At 39.1% G+C, this 13,830-nt stretch overlaps 1 protein-coding gene across 2 annotated transcripts in view; it reads left to right on the plus strand.

The window, feature by feature from the left end:
• Positions 1 to 13,830, plus strand: part of VPS8 (VPS8 subunit of CORVET complex) — a 251,261-nt gene that overhangs the window by 8,278 nt on the left and 229,153 nt on the right. The window contains exons 1-4 of one of the 2 annotated variants that reach the window (XM_080796298.1): positions 1,118 to 1,272; positions 3,715 to 3,961; positions 4,901 to 4,969; positions 11,668 to 11,798. In XM_080796298.1, the coding sequence (XP_080652424.1) occupies positions 3,809 to 3,961; positions 4,901 to 4,969; positions 11,668 to 11,798 (353 nt within the window). In that variant the 5' untranslated portion in view covers positions 1,118 to 1,272; positions 3,715 to 3,808. Of the gene's footprint in view, positions 1 to 1,117; positions 1,273 to 3,714; positions 3,962 to 4,900; positions 4,970 to 11,667; positions 11,799 to 13,830 lie in introns of those variants that run through there. The other variant, XM_080796297.1, reaches the window with a different exon arrangement.

Here is a 13,830-nt window from a genome sequence, read left to right on the forward strand (position 1 = left end):
TTTTTTTTAGATTTTATTTATTCATTTGACAGAGAGATCACAAGGAGGCAGAAAGGCAGGCAGAGAGAGGAGGAAGCAGTCTCCCCGCTGAACAGAGAGCCTGATGCGGGGCTCGATCCCAGGACCCTGGGATCATGACCTGAGCTGAAGGCAGAGGCTTTAACCCACTGAGCCACCCAGGTGCCCCGGGGCTGTACTCATCTTAAATAAAACCCATACTCGGGTACCTGGGTTGCTCAGTCGTTAATCATCGGCAGGAGGCCTGCTTCTCCTTCCCCCATTGCCCCCTGCTTGTGTTCCTTCTCTTGCTGTGTCTCTCTCTCTGTCAAATAAATGTAAAAAATAAAAAAATAAAAATAAAACCCCTACCATTTAACTCTTGAAGAAATTTCTAATCTGAGAGCTGAAGTGAGTTTATCCTTCTAATAAGGTATCCTTACTATATGCTTAGAACTATAGACCTTTACAAAAGTACTCAGTCTTGCTTCAGGATCTTTAACTTTGGACGAATGTGGAAATCTTGAGGAATTTTTAAATGATAATAGCAAATATTTCTTGAAAACCAATTCTGTGCCCAGGCGTTACTCTAAATGCTTTACAGTCATTATGTCAATTATTCCTCATGGTAGCTCTGCAAAATAGGTAGTTGCATTCTAATAGGACTGTCTGTTGTAAGTGACTGAAGAAAGAGAGAGAGAGAGTCAGGAGAGGATGCTGACTTATGTGGCCAAATTGCCAGAATGCTGTGGCCAGAGCAAACATCATAGAAGATTGGAATTGGGGGTCCTGAGTGGTATCAGGACACTCTTACCTCTTCTTGCCTCTGTTTGTAGGTTGACTTCATTCTTGCTAGAGAATCTGTTCCTAGAATGTAAATTCTGTTAGCAGAGGTGGCTCTCCAGTGACGTGTGTATAGTATGTGTTTAGGTGTTTAGTTGATACATATTGAATAAATGACCTCCTTTTCTGCAGAACAGGGCCAGGTAGAGGGTGGGCGTGCCACTCACCCTTATTCCTCATTGTTTAGAGAACAGTGGAAGTGGCTTTTCCTCACCAGTTCCGTTTTAATGAATCCCAGTGAAGCACTCTGGTGACATTATGCCCTCTCTGTTACTAGGGGATTTTTGATTGGCAGCCTCCACAAGAACCACATGGTTTGAAGGAGCCCTTCCCCCAGCAAGAGGTGCTGCTCTGGGCAAACAACACAAATGGCCAAAATATTTCATCTTAAAAGATGTAGAAATGGAGGGCTTAGATTGATCAAGATCACAGGTAGGAACGGGTAAAACCCAGATTCAAACCTGATTTTATTTTACTTTTAATTTTTATTATTTTTTAAAAGATTTTACTTATTTGACAGAGATTGAGAGAGAGAGAGAGAAAGAGAGAGAGAGAACAAGTTGGGGGGAGCAGTAGAGGGAGGGGGAGAAGCAGGCTCTCCACTGAGCAGAGAGCCCGATGCGGGGTTCGATCCCGGCACTTTGGGATCATGACCTGAGCCAAAGACTGACACTTAACCGCCTGAGCCACCCAGGGTCCCCTTATAACTGATTTTTAACGGACTCTTTGGCTTATGTTCTTTGCATTTTGCCAGCATATCACGGTAACAGGAGCTCAGTCAAGTGAAGATTGGAAATCGACTAGGGTAGCATGGCAGGATGGTGCTCTTTCTTCAGGGGATGCTTGATCATTTAAAACTTCTCAAATGTGATAATGGTGTTCACAGATGCTGAGCTGCCCTGAGAACCTCTTAACTAAGACCAGATAGGAGGTATTAAAAAAAAAAAAAGCCAGAAAAATATTGTTTTACTTCTTGAGTTATTTTGCAAAGACCAAAGTGAAGAATGAAATGTTTTCAGTTATTAAAACATTTAAATAAAAGTAGGTTTTTGGGAGTGTGGCTATTGTCTTTTCTATTATTTTAGTGTGTAAGAATAAAACTTAATAACTGTCCTCAGGAATCACTAAATGTGAATTAGACTATGCATGTTTGCAAACATTCCTTGACTAATTGTAATAATTTTTTCCCAAATGATACAAATAAGAGAGCTTTATTAAGAAGGAGTTTGTCATGAGTCCATCTGTCTTCTTTGAAGGAAGGCATATAAATGTTAATATTGCTTCTGCCCTTGGCCCACTGCAAAAGGAGAAGTGCATTTAGTACCTGAGATTAGAAAGCTATTTTCAAATGTTTGCCAGATATGGAGTGCCCTCAGTGATGTCTTCTAGGAATGCATTCTGTATCATGTGTTTGTAGGACTGAGCCTACTCTAGTCTAGACTCTAGTCTATCTTCTGTAACATGTGAAATAAATTTAGTCTGTATTTGGTAATATACCAAATGTACTAGAGAGAAAAATTGGTTTCAGCTCTCTAAAAGTCTGTCTTTGTAGTCTACGTGTCTCTACAAATAGTAGATACTCATTTCTTTTAAACTGATAAAAATGAAACTTTGAACAAAGTGAAATTCATCATTAATACTTTAAAAAGGAGCCTAATTGGATAAAATTGGCAGTGAATTTTGGGCATTAAAAAAAAAACAAAACCAATACCAGCAACTAATTTTCAACTCCTTTTTAAACAATTAGTTCTTACAGTGGCTTAGTTGTTGGTCTTTCTTTTGCCTCCACTTCATTAAGGAGTGGAATTGAGAGGAGTTTATATGGTTGGGAGGGTGGTGGGCTGTGTGTAGTTTGAAAAAACTTTCCACAGAGAGTTACTGCATGTTGCTGGGTACTGTGGAAAACACCTGGTCTAGAAAACAAAATGACCTTTGTTTTTACTGTCATTATTACTGTGGCTTTTTAAAATTTTCATATTTTTATTTCTTTATTTCTAAACAGGCAGAGCTAAGTGATGAACTTTTAAGAATTTGGCCACTTGTAGCCTAATTAGAGCACAAACTAAAAACATTTAAGAACAAATTTGGTCATTGAACTTACGTTGTTTTCCTGAATATGTTTTTAGTTGTCTAGAGATTTGGCAGACAACTATTTCTTTTTGATACTGCATTGTATCCTTTAGAGCTATGAAATATGTAAAACATTTGTATACATTTCTTTTTCTTTAGTATTTCAGTTTTCTCTGAGAATGTCCATGTTTTTCCATGACTAGCTTTCTTCCTAGATATCCCTAGTTGGCCATGGTCTTATTTTATTCTGGCATCATTATTGTCTCCCACAATAGATCTGAACACTTAGGTTTGCTAGTGTCGTATTAAGTGGCTAGCTATCTGTCCTGGGTCCTTTGTGTCTACACTAAGCTCCCTGAGAGATCTGTAGCCTTGGATGGATGCCACCAACAAAACAGATCCTGTATGTTTTTCTCCAGGGGAACTGGAGATCTACTCTGAGGTTTGGGAGGGGTTAATTGTAGTTCTTGGCACGAGATTAATCTCCTGCTGTTAAAACATAAATCTGTATGGTACCAAGTCTAGTGGCTGAAAACTTACCCCAAGTCTATCATTATCACTAGACCTAATGACTTTGGGTGGTAGGCCCACTTCCCAGACTCCCAAGTTAGATGTTCCTCCTTTGTACTCCCATAGAAACTCTCTCCCAATATCATACCTCAAACCATATTGATTTCTCTTTGCCTTACAATCAGATGATTGATGAAGAATCAGTTTCCACAAAAGTCTGACCATGTAAGTCTTTAGGATGTCTAATCAAGAAAGAAAAGTCTAAATAATGTATATTTTTCCTTTTTTGAAAAGAGATCATCATAGAGGTCGTCATGATCTAAGGCCAAATATTAAAACAAACAAAAACTTGCTTGGATTGCCTGAATTATAATTATTATAAGTAAACATGGAAAATGAACCAGACCATGAAAATGTGGAACAGAGCCTCTGCGCCAAGACTGCTGAAGAAGAGCTGAATAAGTCTTTCAATCTTGAAGCTTCGCTTTCAAAATTCTCTTACATAGATTTGGACAAGGAACTGGAATTCAAAAATGATTTGGTAAAAATTCAGCTTTTGTTAAGTGATGATGATGGTTAGAGCTGTCACCTAAAGACTCAGTCTTTCATTTTTGCATGAATTAATAGAAGTCTATATGCAGATTTATGAGATAATATCACTCTTCATTTGTGTATGTCATTACCATTTATGAAGCACCTTAACATATGTTCTCATTTGAGCCTCACACTCTGATAATCCATTTTAGAGAGGAAGAAGTTGAAGTGCAGCTGGCTATGTTAAATGAATGTTTAGGATCATAGAGCTAGTGGTGGGTTTAGAAATCTTGTGCAGTGAGTTTTTTAAAAATGCTTATTTTTTTAAAGTAGGCTCCACACCCAGCATGGGGCATAAACTCATGACCCCGAGATCAAGTTGCATGCTCTGTTAACTGAGCCAGCTAGGTGCCCCATGTGCTGTGATTTTTTTTCTCCATTGGTTTGATAGTAATAAGCTTTTGTGACCAGGAGAATATATAATCACAATTTGTTTGACCTAATCACTTCTCACCATAATTTATGAAATAACTAAGAAATGTAGTGTCAGACCCTTGTATATTTCTTATGACCTTGTATATTATTTTGTATATTGCTTTCTATGCTTAGAAAATTGGGGCTTGTCATGAGACATGCTGTTTGTCCTGTTTAAAATGCACATGTCAAAGTCCTTGAACATAAGCTCTCAGACGGGGCTGTCAAGATGGTGCCGTCAGTGCATATTTGTCTTTGATAATCACCGAATATGTGGATGGGATAGAAAACCGTTCTGTAGTCTTTTGACCTGGTCCTTACTACCGTGGATCATTGAGTTGGCTCTCTGCATGATCAGTTTGGTGATATGTTTGTCTCTTAATTGGTAATGGTTCTACTAAATTTAAACACCCTCATGATTCTAAGAGGGAAAGCAGCATTATATGAACATTCATTTCTTTTCTCTATTTAGATTGATGACAAGGAGTTTGATATTCCTCAAGTTGATACTCCTCCGACACTGGAAAGCATACTTAATGAGGTAAGTATATATTAATGGCCATGGTCGTTTTACGGAATTGATTTTAATGCTTTTGGGTTGATTATAGTGTATATCTAGATCTTCGCTGTCCGGTGTGGGAGTCACTAGTCACATGCGGCAATTGAAATTTAAATTAGTAATAGTTAAGTAAAAATTAAAAATTCAGTCTCTCAGGTGTACAGGTACATTTTTTTTTTAATTTATTTATCTGGGACACCTGGGTGGCTCAGTCGGTTGGGCCACTGCCTTCGGCTCTGGTCATGATCCCAGTGTCCTGGGATCGAGTCCCGCATTGGGCCCTCCACTCAGCGGGAGCCTGCTTCTCTCTCTGCCTCTGCCTGCTTGTGTGCTTGTGCTCTCTCTCTCTATGACAGATAAATAAATAAAAATCTTTAAAAAAAATTTATTTGTCAGAGAGAGAGCACGCACACAAGCAGGGGAAGTGGAAGCAGGCTTCCTGCTGAGCAAGGAGCCCAATGTGGGACTTGATCCCAGAAACCTGGGATCTTGACCTGAGCTGAAGCCAGACACCTAATGGACTGAGCCACCCAGGTGTCCCTGTACAGGTACATTTTAAGTGCTCGGTTGGAACGTGGCTAGTGGCTACTATAGTGGACAGCACAGATGCTGAGTATTTCCATTGTTGGAGAAAGTTCTGTTGGACAGCAGTGATCTAGACTGTGAACTTCTCAAGGGCAAAAGCCGTGCCTTGTTCATGTCTATGCCCCGTAAAATGCCTCATACTTCGTAGATTTGAGAAAACATTTTAGTAAGCAAGGTGAAATATTAGATTCACATCACTTCTAAGATTTGTATTATGTTTCAGTAATAATCTCTACCAGTGACACTCAAATAGCTCATCCTCTGATACTAGATATAACCTTGAAATGTACCTCATCGCCTTTCTATGTAAAGGAAAAACTTCTACAGTGTATCTTATGAGTACCATCTTTATTAAAAAGTTTCCTGGAGTTTTGAAATGATGTTATTCTTTTCTGAAGTAGCAGGTCAGAAAGGCTTTGTCAAGGAACTTTGTGGACGTAACATGTTGGTGAAGTATGGGAACTTTTATGTATCTTACATCCGATGACAATTCAACTCCGTCTTTTTTGCTTAGGACTCCTCTTGAAGTTTTATTTTCAAATTCGAGAAAGATTTTTAAATGCATGAATCTATTTTGGATCCATAGTTTTCTAAAAGATAATGTTGCAGACGTTCCCCAAAAGAAATGCCCACTGACCCCATAGCTGTGAGTGAGTTGGGTCTATTATCTTTTTATTACCCTTTCACCTATACTTTGGGGATTGTAGCCAACACATCATAGGATGCAAACTACTTTTCTCTGTAGCTGTATCTTTTATTATTCTTGTATGACTTCAGTTTCTATTTTTATATCCATTTGGTGTTGCTGTTACTTTGAGTATATTTTAACTTAAAAAATGTATGATTGGTGTTAAGATGTAGCATTTGAAATTTTGACACAGAAAGCTTTGGTCAATGAAAGAATAGCTGGTTATAATGATACTTATTTACTGCTTTCTGATAGAGAAGATAACTTTCATTTAGAGATGAAGAGATTAATTTTGGTCAATCCTCATTTCAGTTATTTTACTAAGTGCGAAACAAAAGTAAGCTTAGAAGGTTGTATATAAAGCCATATTTGAACATATTTGTATAAAAATGGCCAAGGGCCCCTGGGTGGCTCAGTCAGTTGAGCCCCCGAGTCTTGATTTCAGCTCAGGTCATTATCTCAGGGTTGTGAGATCAAGCCCTGCATTGGGCTCTGCGCTCAGTGGGCAGTCTGCTTGAGATTCTCCCTCTCCCTTTGCCCCTTCCCCCAACTCTCCCCTAAAAAAAAAAAAATCTTCAAAAAAATGACAAATAAAATGCTCATATGAATGAAACTAGTTCATAGTGAAGAAAAACCATCTTTGCACAATTTACTTCTCTATGACTAATAGTAAGTATGGTCACTAGTGGTTTACTGAGAAGAAAATACTTCTGAGTAGATATCATCCTCAGTAGTAATTCGGGTGCCTCGTGTGTTTGGCTTATAGTGTTAGATGCTGGCATTATAAAATGCTGTATGACTGTCTCTGACTTTGAGAGAGAGATGGGACTGGACATTGGCCAGCCTTCACATTTCCAAGGAGTTAGGCAGATGGGTAAGTGAAAGCAAAAATGAAATTTAAGTTGTAGAACATTATGAAGATTATTGGGGGAAAAAGTATTAAAATGATTTTAAAAGAGAAAAAAATGATGGAACGGGCAGAAGTGCAAAGTGTGAATAGGTGCTCGCTCCAGGATATGTACGTGCATATATTCTATAATGTTCGTTAATACCGACCTGCCGAGAGATTGGGAAGAAATGGACAACCCAGATGTTTTATAGACTGGAAAGTTAGAGATTACAGAGACATCCTGAATCACAGAATTTAGGGCATGAAATAATGGTACTAGGCCTTGTCATTGTCTGGAACTTTGCTACCTCTGAGGTTTTTAATTGTGGAATTCCATTCTCTAACCATAGCCACCCCCTCGCCTCCCATTTGCTTACTTCCTTAAACCTGTTCTTTGACCTAATCAAGACCAAGTCTCTTGTTCCTTTCCTGTCTCCCAGTCTGGGTAGTTCCTGCTTCACTTCATTTCTTCTGTGCAGCCAGAAATTTATTTTGAACTTCTTATTCAAGTGTAGTGTACGTAGAGAAAAAGTGCACAAATTTTAAGTGCATAGCTTGGTGAATTTTCACAAACTGAACACCCTGTGCAACCAGAATCCAGATGAAGAAATAAAATATTACTAACACCCCAGAACCTCCTTGTGTGCCCCTTTAGTACCTAAGCCCAGGATAATCACAATCCTAGCTTCTAGCGCTGATTAGCTTTTTTTTTTTTTTTTTTAAGATTTTATTTATTTATTTGACGGAGAGAGCGAGAGAGAGAAAGAGAGATCACAAGTACACAGAGAGGCAGGCAGAGAGAGGAGGAAGCAGGCTCCCCGATAAGCAGAGAGCCCGACGCGGGGCTCGGTCCCAGGACCCTGAGATCATGACCTGAGCCGAAGGCAGAGGCTTAACCCACTGAGCCACCCAGGCGCCCCATCTTGCTTTGAACTTCATATAAATGGAATTATGAGACACATAAAGGAGTATGGGCTTTTGTGTGTCTGACTTGTTTACCTCAGTATTATGTTTTTAGATTCATTCATATTTTTATATGTAGTTGTTCATTCCGATACATAAAATTCTTTATACCATTATTTATTCATTCTACTTTTGATGGGCATTTGCATAATTTCCAGTTTCTGGCTACTATGAAAAGTTACTGTGGATATTCTCGTTTTTAGGTACGTGCTCGCGCACACACACTCACGCACACACATACACATTTCTGTTAGTTTTGTTTTTAGGAATAGGAGTAGAATTGCTAGCTCATCAGATAGGGGTATGTTCAGCCTTAGTAGATACTGCCACAGGTTTTTTGAACTATGCAGAATAATACAGACTTCCAGCAGCCATATATGGGAGTTCTCAGAACTATAAGCTCATCAACTTTTGAATTTTCTCCTTTTCACTTTATCCATTCAGTTCTTATAGGTGTGTAGGTATGATATCACATCATAGTTTTAATCTGAATTTCCATGAAAACTGATGAAATTGGGTGCCTTCACATAGGGTTGGGCCATTTGGATGTCACTTTTGTGAATTGCCTTTTCATGTCTCTTGCTCACTTTTTTTTTTTTTTTTGAACTTATTTGTAGGAAATCTTATTTGTAGGAACCTATATGTGGAAGTTATATATAAAGTCACATATAAAGTCATATATATATTACATATATATAAAGTCACATATAAAGACTACTCTTTATATGTGAACTTATTTGTAGGAAGTCTTTATATGTGATGTATATAGGCACTTTATTAGATATATGTATTGCAAATATCTTCTTCCATTCTGTGGGTCACTTTTTCACTCTATTAATGGTTTCTTTTGATGAGCAGAAGTTTTTTTTTTTTTTTTTTAAAGATTTTATTTGATAGAGAGATCACAAATAGGCAGAGCGGCAGGTAGAGAGAGAGGAGGAAGCAGGCTCCTTACTGAGCAGAGAGCCCTATGTGGGGCTCCATCCCAGGACCCTGGGATCATGACCTGAGCCGAAGGCAGAGGCTTAACCCACTGAGCCACCCAGGCGCCCTGATGAGCAGAAGTTCTTAATGTAGTTCAGCTTATTTTGTTTTTCCACTATGGTTAGTTTTTTTGTATGTCTTGTTTTAAGAATATTTTGAAAATTCCAAGGTCATGATGATGCTATCTTACTTTGTTTTAAAATTTTTATTTTTCTGTCTTTCAAACTTAGATCTGCAGTTCATCTGGAATTTTTTGTATGTGATGGTGTGAGGTATGAGCCAGCACCATTTACTGAAAAAATATTATTTTCTGTGGTGTCACTTTTGTTTTAAATTAGGTGATAATGTCTGTATGGGTCTAATTCCATTGGTCTTTCTACACTTGCCCCCATATCACATTCCAGTGTTTGGTATCTAATAGTCTTAGATCCTTGTTGTTGCTCTTCAGGATTGCCTTGCTTATTCTTGGTCTTTTGCATTTCCATGTAAGTTTTAGAATCACTTTTTAGTTTATACACAGACACACACTGAAATTTGATAGGATTGTGTAGATTTTACGTATCAGTGCAGGAAAATTGGTATCTCTGCTGTGTAGATAGTAATTTTAAATTTAGCCATATTAATAAGCTTTAATTCTCTTCATTTTTTTCCTTTCATGTATTCTGTAAGCCCTTAACCCTGGCTTAATTTAACTGATCTGTTTTCTTTAATTACATCCCCAGGCTGCTTAAGAAAATCAGATAAGATTCTGATTGACCTTCTTGCTTAAGCCCTTGGTGCTGCAGTTCTAATTTCTGAATTATTTCCTTTCCCTTTTCCCTACAGCCTTTTTCCACTCTACAGCTGTGAAGAGACGATCTCTCCTTGCTAATTCTAATCTTGTTCTTAGCAGACTGTGTGTGTGTGTGTGTGTGTGTGTGTGTGTAGATACCTGAAAAGCAGTTGGAAATGGGCCTAAACCTCAAGAGAAATGTTGATACTGAAGATACAGCTTTTGGAATCATTAGCATGACATTGGACTTGAAACTATAGGTATGGATTAGCTTCTTCATATAGGAAGTGTGTGAAATTGGAAGTGAAGAGAGCTAAGAATATAATCCCAGAGAATAGCATCAGTTAGAGGTTGGGCTGAGGAGAAAATAGAGAACATGACTGCTAGAAGAGGCCTCATAAGTTGGGAGGTGTAGCAGGGCACAGATGTACTGGAAACCAAGGGAAGAGAAAGTTTCAAGAAGTAGGGAATGGTCAGTAGTGTTAAATGATGTCAGGACAAGGGCATGCTAACTGAAGATGGGCCATGGATTTGGCTAGTACCTTCAGCCGAGGCAGTAGTCAGTAGCTAGCAATGGTGGAGAGTGTGGAGATAATGAATTGAGATTGCTCTCATTATGGGTGCTGATGGAAATGGTAAGGCAGAATGTAGTCCAGCCGAAAGAGGAGTATGGTCAGGACATTTTTCTTTAATGTCTGTTGCTCAGAATCAACCTGTTCAAAGCTAAACTCCTCCTTCTGCCTTATCTGCTATTCTTCTGCTCTCTTAGTGAAACAAGTATCACCATTTGTCTGGTTGTTCAAGCTAGAAACCTTGGAGTCCTCTTCGATTTCTCCTTTACCACCCCACTTCCTAGCCCCCGCTGTTAAAATGGTAAACAGGGACCTTGTGTTTTCCAGTAATGTTTCTTTAATTTGTCCTTCTCTTGACCTCTTCTGCCAAATTCTTAGGCTCTATTGTCTTTTTCCTTGACATTGCCTTGCCTTCTTACTGGTTCTTAATAGTTTCCTTGTCTCAGTCTCCCCCAGTGTCCTCATCCGTCTTCCTGCTGCCCCACTTATCCTTGTAAAAGGTGGGTCCTGTCATGTGCACCTACTTCTTAAACATCTTTGTTGCCTGCCTACTGTCTACTCTATATAATACCCTGTTTCATTCAATGAGTAATACTGATTGTATGTCTGGTGTAGTACTGGGCACTAGGGAATATTGTGGTAGACAAGGAGGACATGGGCCCTGCTGTCAGCTGGTATGGTGGAATATAAGGCTTTTTACAGTTTGGGTCCCAGCTGATCTTTCTAGGATCACCTATGACTCCTGCTCATATATTCCAGAACTACCTTTTCCACGAGCAAAATCCGTTTTATGAAATCACTGTGTTTGCAGATGCTCTTTCAAACCCAGGGTGCCTTTCTTCTGTTTGTCATATTTCTCACGGCGTACTGTTTGTAGTAAGGTGGTATTTGTTTTCTTCTAATTAGCCACTGGCTGTTAGTTAACTAGTCAATCATCTGTAGAGGTTCGAATTTTAAGAAATATTCTGCTGCTAACAATAATTTGCATAACTGCTCCTGCTTCTTCTTGGTACAAGGGAGAAATTTTTGGAATGAACTCTTTGTAGAGACAGAGATCTATCTAGATTCATTATTGAATGTTATTCATTCAATAACAATGCATAGAAAAAAGATTAAAAAAAAAAGCAGAAATGATCACAAGAGTGTTTTTGAGAAACCCGTAATGCCTGTCTGACTTACAGGGTATTTGGAATTCTGAATTTATTGATCCATTTTCTTCCAATTTAGACTGATGATGAAGAGGAATCTTTTGTTCTTGAGGATCCTACATTGTTAAACATTGATACTATTGATTCTCACTCCTATGATACTTCGTCTGTGGCAAGTTCAGATAGTGGTGACAGGACCAACTTAAAAAGGTAAGTATTCAATTAAATCACACTTGCATGTGCTTGCAGTATTGACCATTTAAAATGTAAATCTGTGGGGGCGCCTGGGTGGCTCAGTGGTTTAAGCCTCTGCCTTCGGCTCAGGTCATGATCTCAGGGTCCTGGGATCGAGCCCCGCATCGGGCTCTCTGCTCGGCAGGAGCCTGCTTCCCCCTCTCTCTGTCTGCCTCTCTGCCTAGCTCTGATTTCTCTCTGTCACATAAATAAAATTAAAAAAAAAAAATGTAAATCTGTGCTACAGTATGGTCTGCTGAAGCCCTGCATAGGGAATAGAAGGCCCACTTGGGTGGAAATAATTTGCTTCTTAGACCCTAAAGATCTTCCACTGTTGAGGGGAGAGGCTAAACAGGTGGATGCCATGACCACTGTCCTCTGCACCTCCAGTAGGAAGTATAATTACAGCCAGGGCCCCCCGCCCCCCCAGAAGCAGTAGAGCCCTAGGAGGGAGCATGAGTCAAATTTGGCACAGTGTCTGTGGTAGAAACACAGAGTTTGGTTCACCTCACCGCCATTATGGTCTCTGTACTGGCCATCCCCTTCCTCCCACTCTCTAAGGTCAGCTGCAGCATTCCTTCATTGCCTTGGAATGGGTTCAGAGGAGAATCACAAAATGATTAAAGATTTGGGAAAGGGACTTCTAACCCTAAGTAACTTCATTTTGGCTGCTTTTCACCTCCTAAATTCTTGGAGAGCACATGAAAAGGAAAGCGAAGTGGAGGAAGGATAATGTAAATACTTTATTGAATTCATATGTAACTTTAATGTTGATAAAGTCATGTGTATTTTTCCTTTCCTAAATTTTGCCTGTATTAGTGCTGTCTTCTTAGCTTGTCAACTCTTGTGGGATAGGGACCATTGCTGGATATATTAACCTGTTCATCACTATCTCCTACAAATAGATAAATGTGTTTTTCCCCCAGCTTTATTGAGATATGACTGATATATAACATTAGGCAAATATAAGGTATAAGTGTGATTCTTTGATATACTATTTGTGAAATCATTACCCAGTAGGGTTAGTTAGTACCTTCATCACCTCACATAATTACCCTTTCTGTTTTGGTAAGAACATTTAAGATCTACTCTTTTAGTAACTTTCAAGTATATAACACGTTATTGTCAGCTATAGTCCTCGTGCTATACGTTAGAACTCCCTAGAACTGACTCTTTTAGTAACTTTCAAGTATATAACACGTTATTGTCAGCTATAGTCCTCGTTCTATACGTTAGAACTCCCTAGAACTGACTCATCTTACAACTTGAAGTTTGTATCTTTGACCAACATCTCCACATTTCCCTCACTTCTCAGCCCCTAGTAACTATAGTTCTACTCTGCCTCTATGAGTTAGTCTTTTTTAAAATTCCACATGTAAGTGAGATCATACAGTATTTGTCTTCTTTCTGTGTGACTTACTCCATGTAGCATAATGCCCTCACGGTTAGTTCATGTTGTACACATGGCAAGATTTCCTTCTTTATCATGACTGAATAATACTCCTGTGTATGTGCGTGTGTTTGTGTGTCTGTGTGTCCATCCTCTTATTTTTACCCATTTGTCTGATGGTGGACACTTAGATTATTTCCATATCTTGGCTATTATGAATAATGCTGTAATGAACATGGCAGCGCTGATACTTCTTTGAGATAGTGATTTTGTTTTCTTTGGCTATCTACCCAGAAGTGGGATTGTTAGATCATATGGTAGTTCAGTTTTTATTTTGGGGGGAACTTCAATACAGTTTTCCACAGTGGCTGCACCAGTTTACATTCCCACCCACCAGTGCGCAAGGATTTCCTTTTCTCCACATCCTCACCAACACTTGTGATCTATTGCCTTTTTAAAATTTTTTTAGGATTTTACCTATTCATTTGAGAGAGTGAAAAAGAGAGAGAGAGAGAGTGAGCACAGGCCAGGGTCGGCAGGGAGAGGGAGAAGCAGACTCCCTGCTGAACAGGGAGTCCAGTGCAGGGTTCGAACCCAGGACCCTGGGACCATGACCTA

Source organism: Martes martes, assembly GCF_963455335.1.
Source record: "Martes martes genome assembly, chromosome: 1".
Classification (NCBI taxonomy): Eukaryota; Metazoa; Chordata; class Mammalia; order Carnivora; family Mustelidae; genus Martes; species Martes martes.